This window comes from Ornithorhynchus anatinus, chromosome X3, assembly GCF_004115215.2.
Source record: "Ornithorhynchus anatinus isolate Pmale09 chromosome X3, mOrnAna1.pri.v4, whole genome shotgun sequence".
Lineage (NCBI taxonomy): Eukaryota > Metazoa > Chordata > Mammalia > Monotremata > Ornithorhynchidae > Ornithorhynchus > Ornithorhynchus anatinus.
Window position 1 is genome coordinate 26,823,145 of NC_041751.1, and position 23,555 is coordinate 26,846,699.

The window sequence follows — 23,555 nt, forward strand, 5'->3', positions numbered from 1 at the left end:
GGTTGACTCTAGTAAGCCATCTTGGTTCTACCCTTAACCCTCAACTCTGGGCCTTCTCCCAAACCTTCCAATTAGTGGGGAACAACCTTCTAATTTTTACCCACCAATTCATGTCTCCCCCTTCTCTCCCTACCCACTCCTTTAAGATTCTTCTCCGTGAAACCTTCTTTAGTTACATAGATGAGAAGGAGAATACCCACCTTGCCTAAGCATCACTGTCGAACAACTGTTCCTCTTCATCTTGACCAGTTCATGACTAGAAATAATCATAATGATTAAAATTATCTGAGGAGAGACGGTGTGCATGTGGGTGGCTATCATGTTCTCTCAACTGTAATTTCTCACTCGCATTTTTTTGCAACTTCTCTCCTGTGGAAGACACTAAATGAAAACATTCATTCAGGAGTAATTCAAGGGCTATAGGGAAGCCTCAGAGGCCATCTTGAACCATGTAAATAAAACATGACAAACACTATGAAAGAGTTGACTCTAAGATGATCCTTCGGCTCTCAAGATCTTAGGACTATGATCATGGCATATTGTCTCCTAGAGAGTGGAGAGCTATAGTCTGTCAATCATAGGGCAACAGTCAACTCGACAGAAGGAGTAGGGTAGTGGTTTTTTTGAGGTTCGTTGATGAGCTTTAATTTTTAATTTTAAACTAAATTCTCAGGAATTTCTCCATGGAACTGCCATCCTTAGGAGAAACCTTCCTCCCATCACCTCCCCAAACACACACAAATGCAATAGATGGGGTAAGAACACAATCCGGGTCACCCCATTGTTCCTCCAATCCCTAAATTTGCAGGTCACTGCGCCCCAGATAATGACCTGTCACTGTGCTTTTGTACTCCCACACCGATAATTGTTGAAGCCACTAAAGGCTGCTTGTCCCCTGAGTGTGTGGAATGTGGTAATTAAGAGAAGGCATCAAGCAAATTCAATAGCATAGTTCATTCTTTCACCTCCAGCTCAGTAAAGAATTAGAGTGTTTTGGTTTTTAATACATGAATTTTGAGTACCACTGGGCATTTATTTTCAGGGTTGGAAAGGAGGCGATAGGTTAAAATGTAATTAAACCAAAGAAAGAGAAAAATATCTGCCTTATGCCAAAGAGGGTATGAAGTAGCCAAATGCTGAATAATTAGCAGTAGGGAATCTTATAAAAAAAATAGAATCCTAAATGGAACAAGGTCTCAGGGCTCATTTTTTTAAACAAATTTTTTCAACAAATGCTGTGTTGTACTACACTGTACTAAACTCTGGAGCAGATACAAGATAATCAGGTTGGGCACAATCAGTGTTCCAAATGGGTTCAAAGTGTTAATCCCCATTTTAAAGATGAGGTAATTGAGGTGAGATGAAAAATGAAGTGATTTGCTCAAGGTGAGAAGCAGGGTGGCTTAGTGGAAAGAGCAGGGGCTTGGGAGTCAAAGGACGTGGGTCCTGATCCCGGCTCTGCCACTTGTCTGCTGTGTGACCTTGGGCAAGCCACTTAACTTCTCTGTGTCTCAGTGACCTCATCTGTAAAATGGGGATGGAGACTGTGAGCCCCACGTGGGACAAATTGATTACCCTGTGTCTACCCCAGCGCTTAGAACAGTGCTTGGCACCTAGCACTTAACAAATAAAGTGCAAACAAAGGAATGCCTAGAATTCCTTAACTCCCATTCTCTCCTAGACCCCCTCCAATCTGGCTTCCGTCCCCTCCACTCTACCGAGACTGCTCTCTCTAAGGTCACCCATGACCTCCTTCTTGCCAAATCCAATGGCTCCTACTCCATTCTGATCCTCCTTGACCTCTCTGCTGCCTTTGACACTGTCGACCATCCCCTCCTCCTCCGTACCTTATCTCACCTTGGCTTCACGGACTCTGTCCTCTCCTGGTTCTCCTCTTACCTCTCTGGCCGATCATTCTCGGTCTCCTACGCTGGAGCCTCCTCCCCCTCCCATCCTTTAACTGTTGGAGTTCCTCAAGGGTCAGTTCTTGGCCCTCTTCTGTTCTCCATTTACACTCACTCCCTCGGTGAACTCATCCGCTCTCACGGCTTTGACTACCATCTCTACGCAGATGACACGCAGATCTACATCTCCGCCCCTGTCCTCTCCCCCTCCCTTCAGGCTCGCATCTCCTCCTGCCTCCGGGACGTCTCCACCTGGATGTCTGCCCGCCACCTAAAACTCAACATGAGCAAGACTGAGCTCCTCATCTTCCCTCCCAAGCCCGGTCCGCTCCCAGACTTCTCCATCACCGTGGATGGCACGACCATCCTTCCCGTCCCGCAGGCCCGCAATCTCGGTGTCATCCTTGACTCGTCCCTCTCGTTCACCCCACACATCCTATCCGTTACCAAGACCTGCCGGTTTCACCTCTACAATATCGCCAAGATCCGCCCTTTCCTCTCCACCCAAACGGCTACCTTACTATTACGGGCTCTCGTTATATCCCGGCTAGACTACTGTGTCAGCCTTCTCTCTGACCTCCCTTCCTCCTCTCTCGCCCCGCTCCGGTCTATTCTTCACTCCGCTGCCCGGCTCATCTTCCTGCAGAAACGATCTGGGCATGTCACTCCCCTTCTTAAACAACTCCAGTGGTTGCCTATCGACCTCCGCTCCAAACAAAAACTCCTCACTCTAGGCTTCAAGGCTCTCCATCACCTTGCCCCTTCCTACCTCTCCTCCCTTCTCTCTTTCTACCGCCCACCCCGCACGCTCCGCTCCTCTGCCGCCCACCTCCTCGCCGTCCCTCGGTCTCGCCTATCCCGCCGTCGACCCCTGGGTCACGTCCTCCCGCGGTCCTGGAACGCCCTCCCTCCTCACCTCCGCCAAACTGATTCTCTTTCCCTCTTCAAAACCTTACTTAAAAATCACCTCCTCCAAGAGGCCTTCCCAGACTGAGCTCCTCTTCCCCCTCTACTCCCTCTGCCATCCCCCCTTTACCTCTCCGCAGCTAAAGCCTCATTTTCCCCTTTTCCCTCTGCTCCTCCACCTCTCCCTTCCCATCCCCACAGCACTGTACCTGTCCGCTCAACTGTATATATTTTCGTTACCCTATTTATTTTGTTAATGAATTGTACATCGCCTTGATTCTATTTAGTTGCCATTGTTTTTACGAGATGTTCTTCCCCTTGACGCTGTTTAGTGCCATTGTTCTTGTCTGTCCGTCTCCCCCGATTAGACTGTAAGCCCGTCAAACGGCAGGGACTGTCTCTATCTGTTGCCGACTTGTTCATCCCAAGCGCTTAGTACAGTGCTCTGCACATAGTAAGCGCTCAATAAATACTATTGAATTGAATTGAATTGAATTGAAATACAATAATAATAATTATTATTATTAATAATAATAACAAATACCATACCTAACTATGGGATGAATTTAATATAATGAGGGTGACTATCCCATTGTTCTTCCATTGTTAAAGACAGAGTCCTGGGCTCAATGGACCATTAGTCTGCCCAAATATGGCATTGATTATGCTAACCGCCTAACTAGCACCCACTTTCCTTCAAAACTTTCCCAATTTATGGCCAATAGTACTCCACCCTCAATTTTAAAAGGATATAAAACCTTCACAGGGATTTTTAATACTAGTGTAAAAGGAGGGAAATGTAAATATAAAACCTTCAGTAAGTATTGTAGTGACACCAGCTATTTTGCTTTATGACTATAAGCATGCACAAGTGTACTATGTTTCCAAACTGCTTAATTGCTTCGATCTTATAAACAGCCTGGACATTGACATTAAATATTTCAGGTAGCAAGACTTTAGCATGGGCCATTTTTACATAGGTAGTTGTTATAGTGATTCTTTTCCCCTCTTCAAAACCCTATTTAAAGCTCACCTCCTCCAAGAGGCCTTCCCAGACTGAGCTCCCCTTTTCCCTCTGCTCCCTCTACCCCCCCTTCACCTCTCTGCAGCTAAACCCTCTTCTCCCCCTTTTCCCTCTGCTCCTCCCCCTCTCCCGTCCCATCCCCTCGGCACTGTACTCGTCCGCTCAACTATATATATCTTCATCACCCTATTTATTTTGTTTAATGAGATGTACATCACCCTGATTCTATTTATTTGCTATTGTTTTAATGAGATGTTCTTCCCCTTGACTCTACTTATTGCCATAGTTCTTGTCTGTCTGTCTCCTCCGATTAGCCTGTGAGCCCGTCAAAGGGCAGGGATTGTATCTGTTACCGATTTGTCCATTCCAAGCGCTTAGTACAGTGCTCTGCACATAGTAAAGACTCATTAAATACTATTGAATGAATAGTGAGAAGCATCATGGTCTAGTAGCAAGAGCACATTTCTGGGAGTCAGAGGACCTGGGTTCTAATCCTTCCTCTGCCATTTCTTGGCTGTGGGACCTAGGGCAAGTCACTTCATTTCTCTGTGCCTCAGTTATCTCATTTGTAAAATGGAGATTAAGACTTTGAGCCCTATGTGGGACAGGGACTGTGTCCAACCTCATTAACTTGCATCTACTCCAATGCTTAGTACAGTGCCTGGTACATTGCAAGTGTTTAACAAATACCATTTAAAAACACAACTTCAAAGCCTAGTTGGTTGGAAGAGAGGGCTGAATACATGCAAAGGATCTAGTATCTTTGATCAATCAGTTGGTTGTATTTTTTGAGCACTTACTCTGTTCTGAGTACTGTTCTAAGCACCCTGGAGTGTGCAATAGAGTTAGTAAACAAAATTGCTACTGTCAAGGAGCTTATCATCATTTGATCACTTAGACTGTGAGCATCATGTGGGATAGGCAATGTGTCATCAACATCATCATCTTTAGTAGTATTTATTGAGCACTTACTGTGTGCAGAGCACTGTACTGAACACATAGGAGAGCACAGTACAGCAGAGTTGGTTGACCCATTCTCTGCCCACAACAAGTTTACAGTCTAGAGGAGGAGACAGACATTAATTTAAATAAACAACTTTTATGGATGAGGAAACTGAGGCACAGGGAAGTTAAGTGACTGCCCAAGGTCATGCAGCAAGCAAGTGGCAGAGCCAGGCTTAGAACCCAGGTGCTCTGACTTTCAAACCTGTGCTCTTTCGACTAGGTCACACTGCTTCTCTACGTCGTTGGTTAAATGTACTTACTAGGAAGTAGAATTTAGTGGCAGCCAACTCTTTGTTGCTAGTGAAAATATTTGGTCGTGTTTAAGGTTTCTCTAGTACAGGCTGGTACATTAAATTGACAATAGGTTTGAAAAAACCTGAAGTAAAGTACTCTGCTGACCTTGTGAAGTGATTCCTAATTACCCACATGTCTTTTAGGGAGTCTGTCACCAGATCAAAGTCACCACTCCTGGGTGACTGTCTCAAAGATTTTCATTAATACTCTTTTTTTTTATAGTATTTAAGCACGTGCTATGTGACAGACGCTGTACTAAGCACTGGGGTAAATAGAATCTGATCAGGTTGGACACAGTCCGTGTCCCGCATGGAGCTCACAGTCTTAATCCCCATTTTATAGATGAGGGAACTGAAGCACAGAGAAGTAAAGCATCTTGCCCCTATTGGTAACCTGTTGAGTTGGGAGAATTCTTCAGTAGATCAAAAGCATATTCTGTAACTGACCTCCAGCTCCCTCATACCGTCAAGCAGGGCATCTCAGTGCTAGTCTGTAATTTCATTGCAGACAGGGTTTGTGTCTATTAACTGAATCGTGCTCTCCCAAACACTCAATACAGTGCTCTGCAAACAGTGAGAGCTGAATAATTACTACCATTGATTGGTATTTATTGAGTATTTACTGAGCGAAAGGCACTGTACTAAACATTTGGGGGAGTACAACAGAAGGAAGAGACATGTTCCATGCCCTTAAGGAGCTTGTGGTCTGAATAGAGGGCAGAATAGATTGAACAACACTGGAACTGTCATACAAGGAAGAGGCAAGAGTTGGCAAATGGAGGCATCCCAGGCAGGACTGAGGTGAATCGTGAAGTGAGTATCGAAGAACTATAGAAGTCACAAGGAGAGAGAAAGAAATAGGGTCGCTCGATTGGGGGAATAGTGGGATAAAGTGATACAGATCGAGGGAGAAGGGGAGGGGAATCCAATCCAAACATGGCTATATAGAAAATGGTAGAGAAAATGGTTGAGAGAGGAAAGGATTCCAGGCTTTTTGACATTATACACGTTTCATAGAGTGGCTGAATTAATAAGAAATTCACCGTGCCTGATCAGATATAAAGGAACCCTGAAAAACAGCTATGGATAAAAAAAACCCAAAAAGGCAGCCAAAGAGGAAACCTGCCATAAGCTGCTTTAAACATTAAAGTTTTTTCCACTTGCATCTTGAGGCCAAAGCACGGGATCATCCATTTTCCCTTTGTCTCCACCTGAAATTCTCAACCTTCAGAAAAAGCAGCTCCTCTCCTCAAGTCTTTTCCTATCATTCTTCCCTCATCCCTTGTCACCCTGGACCTGGAGAATTGATCCTTGTGGTCCTTTCCCGGATTTCGTCTCTGGACTCCCAAATGACCTAGGTCTAGCCCACATGTCTGATGAAAGAAGGCTCTTTTCATAAAGCTTTTCTCCTCCTACTCACCCTCTGAATGTCAGTTTGTGTTCACAGCTGCAGTAGCCTGCCACAGATGCACCCTGTGCCAGCAGCAGACATTTCCTGCCTGATGAGGGCAACATTGGACTGATGCATAAATGAGATTCTTGCAATATTTTTGTCTTTATATTCTGCATTGTTCAAATTAGGACAATAGTTGGATTTTTTTTTCCATGGAGGTATCTGGGTAGGTCGATCCTGTGAACATTCGTTTGGATCGGGCACCTAAATGTAGAGTGTTTTGTTTGTCATAGTAATAATTACGGTGTTTGTTAAGCATTGACTATGTGCCGGGCACTCTACTAAGCGCTGGGGTAGATAGATACAGGTTTATCAGGTTAGATACAGTCCCTGTCTCACATGGGACTCACAGTCTCAATCTCCATTTTACAGATGAGGGAACTGAGGCACAGAGAAGCGAAGTGACTTGCCCAAGGTCACACAGCAGACGTGGCGGAGCCAGGATCAGAACCCATGACCTTCTGACTCCCAGGCCCGTGCTCTATCCACTACGCCATGCTGAATGCTAATATAGGTGGATGGCACTTATTTAATCTGTAGGCAAAATAATACACACCAGAAGCCTGGAAGCTTGAGCTCCTTTAAGTAATTCAAACATATGAGTAGACAGAAACAACTTTTCAGATTTTGGAGGGCATAATAATAATAATAATGATAATAATTGTGGTATTTGTTAAGTGCTTGCTATGTGCCAAGCACTGTACTAAGCTCTGGTGCGGATAGAAGCAAATCAGGTTGGATACAGTCCCTTGTCCCAAAGGGACTCATAATCTCAATCCCCATTTTACAGATGAGGTAACTGAGGCCCAGAGAAATGTGTGTGTGTGCGTGTGTAGAGAGGAGGAGATTGATGCCCATTTCAATAGATTCTCAACTATCAGCTACTCCAGCTCGAATAGTAATCTTTAAAAAACTTTGGAACATTTTAGATTGCTCGGCTGGTCCAGGGTGGTGCTTTTTAAGAAATGGATTGCATACCTGGAAGTAATTCTTTCTGAGACATAGTGATTTTTTTTTAGTACAAAATCATAATTATATCACAGAACCACTGAAAACCTGTGTCAAAGACAATACATAAAACTGTCATCCAAAACATACTTAAAGAGTAGGTTACACTAAGGATACCTGCAAATGTATATTATACATTTTAATGAGGATAATAATTAGCACTTACACTGCACTTTTCATCTTCCAATTTCTTTACAAACAGAAGTTAATTAATAGATTAGAAGACACCAATATTTTGCCTTCGAGTCAAACACACTTCAGTCTCAGATTTATTTTTAGGTCTGAAGCTTGTGCAGTATTTTCCCGGGGATCTGTTCAGTACATTCAGAACCTGACTTCCCCACATAAAGAGGGAGGGGAAGGAGGAAGGGAAAGGCAGCGAGGGAATCTTTCTCCTCTCTATGCCAGCTGGATCTATTACCAGCTCCTTCCCAAGCTAAAATGGGAAAACAGTAATGCAGGGAACAAAGAAGACTCAGAGTAATAACAGTAATAATTATAATAATAGTACTCGTTCAGTGCTTGCTATGTCCCAAGCACTGAGATAGACACAAGTTAATCAGGTTGGACACAGTCCCTGTTCCACATGGGGCTCACACTCTTAATCCCCATTTGACGGATGAGGGAACTGAAGCCCAGAGGAGTGAAGTGACTTACCTTAAATCACCCAGCAGACAGGGAGCCGGGATGGGATTAGAACCCAGGTCCTTCTGACTCCCAGGCTTGTTTCCTATCCACTAGTCCATGCTGCGTGTATGGATTCTTGAAGTAGGGAAATTGGTTCAAATGTTAGAATTTGTTTCCATGTAACCCTTTTTGGGGAAGGTGAAGCATCATAAAAACCAAGTCCGCCCATCCACAGTGGAGTGGATTGTCTCCCCCTTCCCTTGGCTATAAAATGGGGCTCGACTCACATCTCCTCTGGGACATTTGAGCAGTGGCTCAATGTAGGTGAATGGGATCTTCGCAGCACTAAGCGCTCTGTGGTACAGAATGAAAAATACCTCCTAGCACCAGGAACAGTAGTGACAGATAAATCTTGTACTTTGAATCCAAATAGCTCCATCTTCATATGTTTAAAATGATAGTGAAGTGAGCCAGAGAACTTTGAGCAATTGTTTTCCAACCCGTGATTTATAATAATAACAATAATCATGTTATTTGTGAACCACTTATTATGTGCCAAGCACTGTTCGAAGTGCTGGGGTAGATACAAGCTAATCAGGTTGCACCAGTCCCTTTCCCACAAGAGACTCACAGTCTTAATCCCCATTTTACTGATGAGGGAACTGAGGCACAGAAATGTTGTGACTTTTCCAAGGTCACACAGAAGACAAGTCTTGACGGATCTGAAACGCGTACCGGATTTGAACTGGGAATGGTTGGGGGGAACGTGAAGAATTGGCATACTCGAGGGTAACAGAAGCGAGCCTGGGTGAGAGTCCGCTTCATCGCATTTCGCAGTTCAAACCCTTCAGCGGTGGCTCCTGCCTAAAACCCCTGGCACCTGGATGAGATTTAGGACATAAAAATGATTCCCCATGTCTGTCTCCCATGCCCCCCATGCCTCTCTCAGTCTTTTGCGTTATAGTGTTTCAATATTCCATTTTAATTATTCCCCTCCTGTCACCAGATTATATACCATTGCTCCTATTTCCGAATAGGTGCAGCTGCACCTGCCGGTAGTCAAGATTGTACTGGCAGTCAAATCTTTGTACTGTTGCATTGAATCAAGCGGCTTAAGCCATCTTGGTCTGGCAGTGGAAACAGGGCTCTTTTAGTCCTTGATTCTATGATCTCTCAATGGTATTAAGTGGCTTAGTGGATAGAGCACGAGTCTGGGAATCAGAAGGTCACAGGTTCTAAACCTGACTCCGCCACATGCCTGCTTTGTGACCTTAGGCAAGTCACTTCACTTCTCTGGTCCTCAGTTACCTCATCTGTAAAATGGGGATTAAGACTGTGAGCCCTATGTGAAGTGGGCAAGTCACTTAACTTCTCTGTGCCTCAGTTCCCTCATCTGTAAAACGGGGATTAAGATTGTGAGCCCCACGTGGGACAATTTGATCACCTTGTATCCCCCAGTGCTTAGAACAGTGCTTTGCACATAGTAAGCGCTTAACAAATACCATCATTATTATTATTATTATTATGTGGGACAGGGACTGTGTCCAACCTAACTTGTATCTACCCCAGCACTTAGAACAGTGCTTGGCACATAGTAAGCGCTTAACAAGTACCACTATTAATATTATTATTATTATTGAGTGCTTTCTTTGTGCAGAACACTGTGGTAAGCGCTTGGGAAAGTCCAATACAACAGAGTTGGTAGACATGCTTCCTGATGCTCCCTGCCCATAAGGAACTTATGTTCTAGACAGATATTAATATAAATGAAAAATTTTTAGATATATACGTAAGTGCTGTGACCGCTAAGGAAGAAGTGCTCTCTTTCTTCTACTCTATCAATATTCTGAGAAAAGTTGAAATAGAATTAACCGTTATTACTGGAAAGGGGTAATTTTGTCAGCACTAGGAAGGTTTCAGCTCAGCATAGTTAGAGAAGCAGCGTGGCTCAGTGGAAAGAGCCCGGGCTTGGGAGTCAGAGGTCATGGGTTTGAATCCCGAATCTGCCCCTTGTCAGCTGTGTGACTGTGGGCAAGTCACTTCACTTCTCTGTGCCTCAGTTCCCTCATCTGTAAAATGGGGGTGAAGACTGTGAGCCTTACGTGGGACAACCTCATTCCCCTGTATCTACCCCCAGCGCTTAGAACAGTGCTCTGCACGTAGTAAGCGCTTAACAAATACCAACATTATTATTATTCTCCTTTTTAAATGGAATGAATAAGCCACCAGATGGCATCCTAAATCAATCTTCTGAGAAAATGACATTATATATGTGCTCTTCAACTTGTTAAAAAAAAATGCTTTTTTCAGCTGCTTTGGTTGAGAAGCTGGGGTTCAGACATATTAGTCATTTAGAGGAAGTAATCAGGCTACTGCATGCAGATCACAATCTGTACTTCTTAATACGTTGAGTTGTGTCGAAGAGTCAAATTACAACCATGGCCAGAGAAAGTGATTGTATCTGTGTAATTTTAGAACGCTTCCCTCTGATCAAATAACCACACCTAAACAGAACAATAAAAATCACCAGAAAAGGATTCCAATAAAATGGCCAAGTTTTCATTAAGCAGGATTAAAGAGTTGAATATTTTGGCCTTCCCCTTTGGTTTAGAATTTGATTTTCAGGAGTCAGTTGTAGGATTGAATTGTGCAGTGATCACACTGTTCTTTATGGGAAGTAAAAGCCTATGTAATTCTCGGGGCTAATTCTCAAAAATACTGCAGAGTTGCGCTTTCTTCTGGGAGTAGAGACCCGGTTGACTTCAAAGGGAGATTCTCCACTGGAGTTGAGGCCTCACTGTGCAGAGGTTGATCTTTGGGCCGATTTTGTTTCAAGTAAACAGAAAGACTATGAAATGCGGCACTTTGCCAGAGACCATTGTCCTGCAGGGCCCATAGTGCAGTTCCATAATAGTTAAGCCACTGTGGCCAAATAAACGGAATCCCCCACCAACCGGGATTTAGAGATTGGGAAAGTGGAACGTTCAGAGCTGAAAAGTCTCACATCTGGAAAGATGGGAGCAAAGGATAATCCAGACCGATAAATGGAGCCTTCTGTTCCACATCGACAGTGTCATTTTGCTCTTTAAAATCGACTGCCTGGGACTGAGTGCCTGGGCTTGATTTTGAGAGGATTTTTCTAGCGGAAAAATTATTCTCATGAACTGATGCGCTCAGGGTAAATCTTGGTCTTGGTGTCAAACCAACCCTTGCACTAGCCTCATATCCGGTACCCCTGATATCAGAACTTCCCTATTGATGACCGACAACATTGTCGGTTTTCCCAGCTGTTGTAGTAGAATAGCAACTGCCCGGATGCCCAGGAAAGTTAGCACCGGGATAGGTGTCCAAATTTCCTGTTTTAGGCAGGCTAGTCATTATATCTGGGGCTCTATCTTGCCAGCTATATAGCCAAGGGTTCATCCTTTCTTTTTTTTGTATAGTCTTTGTAAGCGCTTACTCTGTGCCAGCCAGTCGATCGTATTTATTGAGCGCTTACTGTGTACTTCAGTTACCTCATCAGTAAAATGGGGATTGAGATTGTGAGCCCCACGTGGGACAGGGACTGCATCCACCTCAGTTTGCTTGTGTCCACCCCAGTGCCTAGAATGGTGCTTAGCACATAGTAATCACTAAACAAATACCATAGTTATTATTACTAATTATTATTTTTAGAATTCAGAACCCCAGCCCAGGATCCATTAGGGTCCTGCTTTTTGCCAGGACTAGACTATAAGCACCTTGAAGGCAGGGATTGTGTCTTTTACCTCTACTGAACAAGTGCCTTGTAAAGTGCTTTGCACACACCGGAAACTCCCATGCCAATTCAGCCAGGTAAGCTACCAGGGCAGCCGCCGTGTCTGGTGGCCACTGAGCCATCTAAGCTGGGTCCAGTGTCCTCTGACACCACCACCTGGACAGGAGTTCAGCCCCAGCTGAACCGGCCTGTTCTATGTCACGAGTCCAGGGCCACCGTTCCCTCTGCCAAGATGGCAGCAGAATCAGTGACAGTGAGTGTCCTCTCCTCCCTTCCTCTCCCTTTCCCTTTCCTTTCTGCCCCTATTTTCTTTTTCCCATTTCCTTCACCCCTTACCCCTTTTCCGTCTCCCTTTCCCTCTTCTCTTCTTTCCCTTTCCCCCTGACTTCCGCACTTTTCCTTATTTGTCCCCTCCCTCTCTTTCTCCACCTGCCTGCCCTCTAGGGTGATCACCACCTAAAAACAGGGTCGAATGGGAGGATCCCAATCCAGAATGCCAGCTTTCAATCCCCCTTGGGTTGTGTATCCAAATCCGGTTGGACCAGTGTGGGTTCGGGAATTTTTTTTGGAAACCAGCATTGTTCGGGGGCTGTACAGATGCATGAGGTGGTAGACTCTCCAAGATGGGTATCGTTATCCAGATTCTAAGATACAAAGGCAGCGGCTTGCAATAGAATGAAAAAAAAACAAAACAATTTAGATGTACACTGAACAGACTCAGACGTTGGTTGTCTTTATTGGGCAGTCTTCATTTCAGACTCTCTACTGTCACCCTGAAGCTGCCCTCCATCTTCTTACAAGCAACCTCTCCCCCTCCGACCTGGGAGTGAAAGGGAGATAAGGCTATCTAGCCTCAAAGAACACGGTGGAAGGAAATCCCCTTTTCTTTTTTAAGGTATTTGTTAAGTGCTTACTATGAGCCAGGCACTGTAATAATAATAATAATGATAATGGTATTTGTTAAGCGCTTATTTTGTTCCAGGCACTGTACTAAGCACTGGGAGAGATACAGGACACAGTCCATGTCCCACGTGGGGCTCACAGTCTCAATCCCCATTTTACAGATGAGGGAACGTGTCTGCCAACTCTGTTGGCGCTTAGTATAGTGGTCTGCACCTAGCAAGCCCTCAATTACCGATGATGACGACGAGGCAGAGAAGCTCCTGAAGCAGACACAGTGACCCTCAGCCCAGTAACGATGGCAACTTTCTTTTCCACAGCTTTTCCTCTTTGACAAGCCTGGCTGCTCCCAAGGGGCTCACTAAGTCATCTAGTACAATGCTTAAAGTAAGTGCTCAGTAAATACGATTGAATGAATGAATGAATGAATGGTGAAGTTCTAATCTCGGCTCTGCCACTTGTCTGCTCTGTGACCAGGCAAGTCATTCAGCGCTTAGAACAGTGCTCAGCACATAGTAAGTGGTTAACATAGTAAGTGCGTAACAAGTACTGTGATTATCATTATTATTAACTTCTCTGAGCCCCAGTTGCCTCATCTGGAAAATGGGGATTAATACTGTGATCCCCATGTCAACTGTGTCCAACCTGATTACCATGTATCTACTCCAGCGCTTAGTATAGTGTTTGGCACACAGTAAGGGCTTAACAAATACCATTAAAAAAAAAAGTGGCAGGGCACATGCAGCCACCACTGCTACTCATTCCCCAATGTTCAGGCTATGTTTCCCCACTCAAGAAACTCTAGTGGTTGCCCATCCACCTCCGCATCAAACAAAAACTCCCCACCATTGGCTTTAAAGAACTCAGTCATCTTGGCTCCTCGTACCTCACCTCGCTACTCTCCGACTACACCCCAGCCCACACACTTTGCTCCTCTAATGCCAACCTTCTCACTGTAAGTCGATCTCACCTATCTTGCCGCCAACCTCTTGCCCACATTCTGCCTCTGGCCTGGAACACACTTCTTCCTCGTATCCGACAGACAATTACTCTCCCCCCTTTCAAAGCCTTGTTGAAGGGACATCTCCTCATCTCCTCCAAGAAGCCTTTCCTGACTAAACCCTCTTTTCCTGTTCTTCAAGTCCCTTCTGCGTCTTAAAAAGTCCCTTTTTATCTTATCAAAAAGCTTAAGGTCAGTATTAGAAGCAGAATGTAGCCAAAGCAAAGTCAAGTTTCATCAGAAATCTGCTTAAGAATGTTCCTGTATCAGTGGCTTGAATGAGTAATGCAGAACTTCAGCTATTTGTGTTATTGGGTATTTCACAAAGTAGCCTTCTGTCCTCTCCCACGAAAAAACAATCTCCCCTAACTGTATTATGACTGCAAGATGATTTGTGACTGAAGATCGTATACAGAAAGAAATCCAGGGTTTTCTGAAGATTTTGTTTTTGTTTTCTTTACCACAAAAGCCAGATTCATCAAAAATATTCTAGCCTATGTTTCTGTCGTCCTTTATTATTTAAAACTGGATTCTTTGTTAGCCAATTAAATTTGTCCCTTTCTAAGCCAGCCCTGTGAGGGATAACGCTTCCTAGATTGAGGTTTGTGTGCGAAAGGATTACCTGTAGTAAGTGATGAAGGTTACGATGGAGGGAAAAGGAATTTTATCCTTGAAATGTCCAATAGAGCAATGTAATATTACAAAGCTTTCACTTTGGTGCAATCAACATGCCTTAATGCCCAAATTTCCAAAACAGAAAGTCTATTAGAACCTTTGTCATTCTCCAAGCTACAGTTCTAAATCAACCTGGATGAGATTGCATATCCCCTTCTCAGAAAGACGAGATCCAAGGGTATTTGCTAAAATCACCTCCATTGATTCTGATGTTCAAAATTAGAACAGCTGTCTTATAAAATAATAATGAATCATTCATTAGTAATTTAAGGATAACAGACTGCAGAAGCATATTAAGTAGCTATTTAAGAAACAATGCAGTGTAGTAGTTCTTTTCTTTAAAATATAGAGACCTAAATGGACCAAAAAAAAAGATGTGATTTCTGGATTCTGTTCAGCTGCTAGTTAACAATATGCACCTAGAGCAAAAAGGCATAGACATTCTGTTCTGACAAGGGTTGGTGGTTCATTTACTTTGCTCATTTTTGTTCTCCAAGTATGTATTTATTAAAATAGGCCAGCTTTGAGGGGCAATTGCAGTTTGAATTCCTAAATAAGATGACCGGGCCAGTGATCAGCATGATCAAGATGAAATATTACTTTAGAGCCACTTTTAAATGTACAAGATGGCATACATAATTTAGGCATTAACGCATAATCAAAATATATTGAATTGTCTCTATCCACAGGTGGGAAAAAATATCTATTATTTTATTTCCAGAGGTAATTTTCCTTCGGCACCAACTAGAAATCTTAAAGAGTAGTCTGGACGAGCAAGAGGTTTACTGAAAGCCCACAGTGACTCCTCACATAGCTCACCTACCTAGGGAAATACTTTAGGGTTTTTTTCTTCCCCAAGAGATCTCATTGTTCCTTATTTCTACCCAGCTCATCAGAAGTAATTATATCAATCAGTCATTCGGTAGTATTTATTGAGCGCTTACTGTGTGCAGAGCACTGTTCTAAGCATAAGAAGCAATGTGGCTTAGTGGAAAGAGCACAGGCTTGGGAGTCAGAGGATGTGGGTTCTAATCCCTCCTCCGCCATTTGTCTGCTGTGTGACCTTGGGAAAGTCACTTAACTTCTCAGTGCCTCAGTTACCTCATCTGTAAAATGGGGATTAAGACTGAGCCACGTGGGACAACCTGCTTACCTTGTATCTACCCCAGCGCTTAGGATAGTGCTTGGCATATAGTAAGTGCTTAACAAATACCATAATAATAATAATTATTATTATGCGCTTGGAAGAGTACAATATAACAGAGTTGGTAGACACATTCCCTACCCACAACGAGCATACAGCCTAGAGTGGGAGACAGACATTGATAATAAATAAATTATGGATATGTACACAAGTGCTGTGAGACCGAGGAAGGGGTGAAGAAAGGTTACAGATCCAAGTGCAAAGGTGACGCAGAAGGGAGAAGGAGAAGAGGAAATGAGGGCTTAGTCACCGAAGGCCTCTTGGAGGAGATGTGCCTTCGATAAGGCTTTAAAGATGTATTTCCAGGGCTCTTTCCCCACTAAAATATATAAGGCAGTGCCCAGAATGCCTGTCGCTCCTTGGATTTAAAGAAGAGGAGGATGGAAGGCTAAGCTCTTTTTCCATTTAACCCAGGAGGAGAGGAGCAAACCAAGGAGGTTAATCCTCCCCACCCCGGCCTGAGAGAGGGAGAGAAGAGAACTTCCAGAAGCCACCCCTTTCGGACAGGCTGTGTAGTCTTCCTTCCGTCAGGGATAACAAAATGGGGTACTTTGACTTTAAATCTGAATTCTTTGTGTTTCTATCTTCTCTCTTCAAAGCCATTTTTTAAAATGGTATTTGCTAAGCGCTATGTGCCAGGCACTGTACTAAGTGCTGGAGTAGATACAAGCTAATCAGGTCGGACTCAGTCCATGTCCCACATGGGGCTCACAGTCTTCCTCTTCATTTTCCAGATGATGTAACTGAAGCGCAGAGAATCAAGTGACTTGCCCAGGGTCACACAGCAGACAAGTGGAGGAGTCGCGATTAGAACCCAAGTCCTTCCAACTCCCAGGCCTGTGCTCTATCCACTCGGCCACGCTGCTTCTCAAAGCCATAAAGTCAGTCTGCACTATCTTTGAGAATTATAAGGACAAGACCAAGTAGAAAATTATATGAGATGATGCTTTCAGTCAAAGGTGCACCTAGGAGACTCAGTGTAAGGCCTCAGCAAGAAGAGAGGAATGGAGAATTGGGTTGGCTCTTCCTTGTTCTCCCTCTATTGAGTCAAAGACATGAAATTTGGAAAACGCTTTTCTAATCTGACCCCTAGAAAATAGCATGCCAGTCTTTGACTAAGCTGTTCTGAAACGTGGATTGTGAATTTCAAGTGAATCATTTAAAAATAAAGTGTGCCTAATTTCAGAATGGACCACTTAATCACAAGGACAACAGAGGATTTAGATCAATAGAGGATTAGCAGTTTCTCTTGATAGTAAGTTTTGAAAATGCTTCTTGTCATGGGCAAGATACACAAATTGTTCAACATGATTAGAGAAGATATTCAGAGCAAATAACTGGAGATAACTCTTTCCTCCCTTCCTCCTTCTGTCCCACCTTCCTCCCTTGCGCCTAAGCAGAGTCTCGCTAGCCTCTTCATCAGTCTAATTTTAATAGAAATTATCACATACAAACCCCGAGGAGATTGAGAAGCAGCGTAGCCCCACAGAGAGAGAGCGTAGACATGGGAGTCAGAATGACCTGGGTTCTAGTCCCGGCTCTACTGTTCATCTGTCGGGTGGCCTTGGGCAAATCACTTCACTTCTTTGTACCTCAGTTACCTCATCTGTAAAATGGAGGTTGATAATAAGTGTATTTGTTAAGCTCTTACTATGTGCCAGGAACTCTGCTAAGCACTGGGGTTGATCCAAGTTAATCAGGTTGGACACAGTCCCTGTCCCACATGGGGCTCACAGTCTTAATCCCCATTTTACAGTGGAGGTAACCGAGGCCCAGAGAAGTTAAGTGACTTGCCCAAGGTCACACAGCAGATAGGTGGCAGAGCTGGGATTAGAACCCAGGTCCTTCTGACTCCCAGGTCCCCTGCTCTATCCACTATGCCACTCTGCTTCTCGCGATTAAAACTGTGAGCCCTGTGTTGGACGTGGACTGGTTCCAACCTGATTACCTCGTATCTACCCTAGAGCTTAATATAGTGCCTGGCACATAGAAAGCACCTAACAAATACCATTTTAAAAAAAGTTGAACCCATTTTCTCTTCCCTTTCTGGTACCCAAATCATAAAGAATTCCAGAGGAAAAAAATCAATGCCTCCGCCTCCTGCTCCACACCTAATTAAAGCTTTTCTACAGCTTCCATAACAATGCATAAGTAAACTCTGCCCAGCATTTCATTAGCTAGCTAAAATGTAATTACATCAGAGGTCTTACAATGAACAAGTCAACTAACAATAAATAACAGCACTATGCTCCGAGCAGTAAAGTGTACTTTAGCACCTTCAAAGCGCAATAAAACAACAAAAAGATCTTTTTAGTATCAACATCTTGAAAATTTGTAATGGAGACTTCTTTTGTTGAATGTACAGACTGTGAACATAAGTGCTCCAGAAGAATTTTTATAGAAACTTTCTTCTTCCCACTTAATAATCTGCACCCATATTTCGCATTGCATTGGTATAGCGATGATCGTGGCGTAAGGCTGTGCTTCTAAAATTAAAGGAAGGGATTTTTTTAGATCTATTTTAAAGTGACCAGGAGGACATCAGTTGACTAGCTGTTAGGTCAACTTGGTTAGATTTTTCTTTTCACCTTTGGATTATTAACAATTTAATGATCATTGTATTATCAATTTTATTTCCGTAAAAGCCTTAGTCGAAGCAAGGGTATCCAACAGGTGAAGTGCTTCAAAGGGTACATGAAGAGCTTTGGTCTGAGCAAATAGGGATAGGAGAGGAAATGCTTGCCAAGAGATCTTTAGGCCTGCAACTTGCGATGTGATAATGTGAATTAGGGTACAGCACTGACTGCTTTTTCGCTGGTATTCGACCTCTCCTCATTCAGGCTCCAGCCTGAACACAAATATAAAGAATGGTAAGACTGCATTTGAGATGGCAATGAAATAGGGTGTTGTCACAGGATAATGGTCTCCCACTGCTTCGTAAAATACCAAGCCAAAGGCAAGACTTTCATTTTCCGAGCAGAAGACATTAATCCAGTGACAATGTTTTATTACAGTGATTTTATTTCTATTATACCAAATGAGCATGTAGATTTAATCAATTCATTTGATGGATGCCGATGTGGTAAATTGACAGTGGTTTATCATCATTATGAAATTGTCGCTTTCTCGTTGGCCGTTTATCCAGAAAAATACAGATGTTTTAGGAAACTAAACTGTCACAGAAAGGACTGGATTTTGGCTAGTTGGGGGTTGTTTTTCTTAAGTGAATATTAATACAGCCATTAAGAGGGACAACATGATTGGCGCAGAAACACTTGGCACAATATTCTGATTCATGTCATACTTCAAATTCTTAGCTTTGCTGACAGGCTTCACATGCTAATTAGGAAACAATTGTTGGAATCGAAGAACTCCCAAGATGTGCGGATGCTGGTGGAGGTGCTTAGGGTTTTTAAGGAAACAAGTGATTCCGAGTGTAACTTTATTGCTCGAAATAAATTCCCGGTGATGGCGGTACAGTTTTGTACCTCAGACTGACACTCCTAGGCAACATCGCATAAGATTCCAGCACTTAGAACAGTGCTTGGCACTGTCCTTTTCAGCTTGGAAGAGTGATCTAAATTCTTCCCAACCTAGCCGATGGCCGAAGAGGAAACTCTCCCTTTAAATGCAGTTGTCTGAACAGCACACAAATTAACTCTACCAATGTAGCCATAATTTAAGCTCTGTGGCCTCCCTCACCACTGCCACGGCCTCCTCCCCACCGCTCTCACTGCCACCCCTACAGAAAACTCCAGCCAGGCTCAAATTTCTGTCAGGAGACAGCACTGTCCCATGGTTGGGGAACTGAGCGTTTAGCACGGCCTAGTGGATAGTGCACGGGCCTGGGCTGGGTTTTAGTAGGAAATCTGAGAGGTAGGGTAGGAAGGGGCAAGGTGATCGAGTGCTTTAAAGCCAGTGGAAAGAAGTCTCTACTTGATTTTTCATCTTCTGAGTAGGAGAGAAATGCAGGTGGATTTCAGGGGTACTTTCAGTAACTTGATTTTAACATACGACTCTCATGCTGTCTTTGGGTCGATGGATTTTTTTTTCAAGTGTCATCCAATCCCGACCTTTCCTGCTGAACGTAGACCTCAAAATGGAATAATCATCCGTCTCCGTATAACTGTAGAGTTGAGCCAACCCACTGATTCTCTGAGAATTCTCCCTCTACTTATGAAATGGGTTGTTTTTTTGTATTCAGCATCATGATAAATAATTCAACAACTAGCTTTTATAACACCCTCCAACATGTCGATGATAAACACAGATATAATAGACTCAGGTGTCTCTAAATAAATGTATATGACACGTTCTGCCCAAGCAGTTTCTACATACCAAGTGAAGGAGAGCATTACTGAATGAAGTAGACAGGTTGATAGAATCATGAAATTGTCGGGCTCAAGACTTACATCAGGGACACACAGAAGAGTGTTCTGAGGTACCCTGTTGTGTAATATCGAAGGAGACTGGCTCCTGGAAAGGAAGCTGGTTCTGCTTGAGAAATGAAGTCAGTATAAGCAGTGAGTAAGAGAGACACACAAACAGTGACAGTGGGAACTGCTACTTGTGCTTCGTTCTTTGCAGTTACAGTTGCACACACAGAGAAAATCACCTTCAGGAATAACATCTAAGCCCAGATTTATGTAAAAAAAAAAAAGCATTATAGTATTAAATTCTACAATGACTAACTACATCCCTGCCACCTGACTGTAATTCCATTTCCCCCAACTTGATGTATTTTAATAATTTAAATTTTACTCTTCATTCTCACTCATCAAATAACAGGATTTTTTTCCCAGTTCCCTTGATTCTGCACAAATATGTATTTTTCACAATAGAAAGTATGTCATTCTTTGTTGTCACATTCAGTACATCCATTTCAAATACTTGCTTCAGTCCTTGGGCTGAAGGAAATTAATGCATTCAGAAGTGCATGTTTTTACCCAAACTGTCTTTAATCCATTTGCGAAGAAACTCAGTCTTCATGCATCCTTTATTTGATCCGTTCAGTTGGGCATCCTGATTCTCACCCTAAGTGATTTAATTATATCCTAAAGACTATCACAATAGATTGAACTTGCCCCAGCCTTTCTGTAGGGAAGCTTCCTCAAGAGTCTGTTTTATGAGTTCAAGCATTAGAATGGATTACATTTTCCAGGTGAGGTAACTGAGGCCCAGAGAAGTGAAGTGACTTGCCCAAGGTCACACAGCAGACAGGTGGCAGAGCTGGGATTAGAACCCAGGTCCTCTGACTTCCAGTCCCAGGTTTTATCCACTAGGCACCATGCTGCTTCTCCAGAAGCTTCAGCGGCAGCCAGGAGCAGAGAATGGTGGTGACTTGATATCAGTCGTATTTATTGAGTGCTTAATGTGTGCAGAGCACGGTACTGAGCACTTGGGAGAGTATATGTTGGTAGTACAGAGTTGGTAAACACGTTCCCTGCCCACAGGGAGTTTACATCACTCTTTCCCCTCTCTTTTCCTCCTCTTTTCTCCCATCCCACCTTAATAGGTGTTCAGTTGTCACCCTGTTCACCTTCCCCTCTGCATTACTTATTCACTCAGGTGTGTATCCCTTAAGCGTTTTGATATCATTCATTCATTCAGTCAGTCATATTTATTGAGCACTTACTGTGTGCAGAGCACTGTACTAAGCGCTTGGAAAGTACAATTCCCACCCCCATAGCATTCTACTCTTCCATTTCTCCTATCTGTAACATTTTCATGTCTCTCTCCCTCTCTAGACTGTAAGCTCCTTGTGGACAGGGAACATTTCTACCAGCTCTGGTTTTTTTTTGTGTGTTTTCCCAAGTGCTGAGTACAGTGCTCTGCACACAGTAAGAGCTCAATAAATGCCACTGATTGATTGCAATCTAGAATACGCAGTCTCCACAAGACAAACCTAAATATAAAGCACTGAAATGTACGATTGAATGAATAACCATGCAGAAGGGCAAAGCTGACCCCATATAGTAGCTTCACCACTTCAGCCACTGGATTTTCAGCCACCACTTCAGGCCATTCCCCCCGTATCCTTTAATGATCTTAAAGGGGAAACACAGGAGTTCTATGTTTGCTCCCTCTTCGCTGCTCCTTCCCTCACTCCTTTTTCATTTCTGCTCTCGACTATGAAGGAGTTTTTGAGCTTCCTCTAGTTTTAGATTTGTTATAATTCTGCTGGATTGTAAACTCTCTGAGGGAAGAGATCGTTCTTTCCTCTTCTGTTGTACTCTGCCAAGCGCTTAGTAAAGTGGTCTGCACATAGTAAATGCTCAAATATCACTGATGGATTTTTTGGGGGTGGGGATTATTTTGGTTTTGGTAGTGAATCACTTAAAAATTGGGCTTCATATGGCACCACATAGATGAACTCCTATTGGCTGTTACGAATTGAGACCACGGTGAGTGCAGAAATGTAGGGAAGCAAGAGAACGGGCCTGGGAGTCAGAGGATCTGGGTTCTAATCCCACTCTGCCTCATGTCTGCTGTGTGAACTTGGACAAGTCACTTCATTTCTCTGTTCCTCAGTTACTCATCTGTAAAATGGGGATTAAATCCTCCTAAGACTATGAGCACCATGTGGGACAGGGACTGTGTCCAATCTGATTATCTTGTAACTACCCTGGTGCTTAGGACAGTACCTGGCTCGTAGTAAGTGCTTAAGGGTATCATTAAAAAAAAAAAGTAGAACACATTGTGATAGACCAGTTCCAGTTTCTTTACAATTCTGAAAAGTCTCCCATGGACATTCTCTGTCTCTCCAAATGAGCAATTGCCAAATCCAAACTGGATTTCGAGCCTCATTTTTTAAAAGTTGTGTGTGCTGTTTGAAATAACCTCAACACCAAGACGGAGAAGATTATTGGAAAGACATCTCCAAATGTTACAGTATTATGTTTGAACAAATATGCTACCTAACACACACCCATGCATAGTCGTGGCCCTCTTTATATAGAAACACCTTGACTCACCTCACCTTGTGGTAATAAAACAGCAGGCGGGGAACTAGTGAACCTCCAATTAAGGCCAATGCAAACATGACAAAGCTAATGTCAGGCAACAAGACCCCAATACATCTTCTCAGTGGTAGACTGGGTGGTAAATTGCAAAAAAAAATTAGAGATGGTTCAGTGACTCATTTCTCACTGTTCTGGCAGCTACTTACCTGCTGGCTGGGAGAAAACTGTCAAAAGAAGGACACGATGCAGCCATTCTTTTATTAATGATGGGTCCCTTGTCTTGTACTTCATCCTATTAGGTTTCAGCAATTTGAATCCTTGCTCTAACGTGGTCTCAGATACATCACATTTTGCTAGCGATGAAAGAATTTACTAATTTTCAGCATAAATAAAAAGTCCTGCAATTACCAGAATGGCAGGGGGTCAATGTGGAATTCTTTGCAATTAAAACAAAAAATAGCAACAGTCTATCTGCGGTTAAAAATGATGTTTTCCTTCCACCAGATCCAGCTTTCATTACAGGAAGAATACTGAGGAAAACAAAGTTATAGGCAAATGTCCAGCTGAACCAATCATAGATTTAAAATATGGGAAAACTAGATGAAAAAAAGCAAACAGAAACTTGGAGCATGAGAAATGCCAATTCAGTAAGAGCAAGCAAAATGTAGCTAACCCTATAATAGAGATTAGATTGTGTTAGGAAGAAAACCAAACAAATACACTAGAAAAATAAATAAAAACCCAAATAGATCTGACAAAACTAATGTTGTAGACAGTAAGAAATCCAGCCAAAAGGAATTATATGAGTCCTAAGAAAAAGAATGATCACTATATTAT

General features: G+C 43.1%; 1 protein-coding gene across 4 annotated transcripts in view; it reads left to right on the forward strand.

The window, feature by feature from the left end:
* The window catches only part of TMEM232 (transmembrane protein 232), a 114,750-nt gene that overhangs the window by 71,884 nt on the left and 19,311 nt on the right, over positions 1 to 23,555 (forward strand). For 2 of the 4 annotated variants that reach the window (XM_029053671.2, XM_029053673.2), the window contains exon 14: positions 13,198 to 13,264. The exons of the other annotated variants lie outside the window; for them this stretch is intronic. In XM_029053671.2, coding sequence (XP_028909504.1) covers positions 13,198 to 13,264 — 67 coding nt within the window. The remainder of the gene's footprint in view (positions 1 to 13,197; positions 13,265 to 23,555) is intronic. 4 annotated transcript variants of the gene reach the window in all.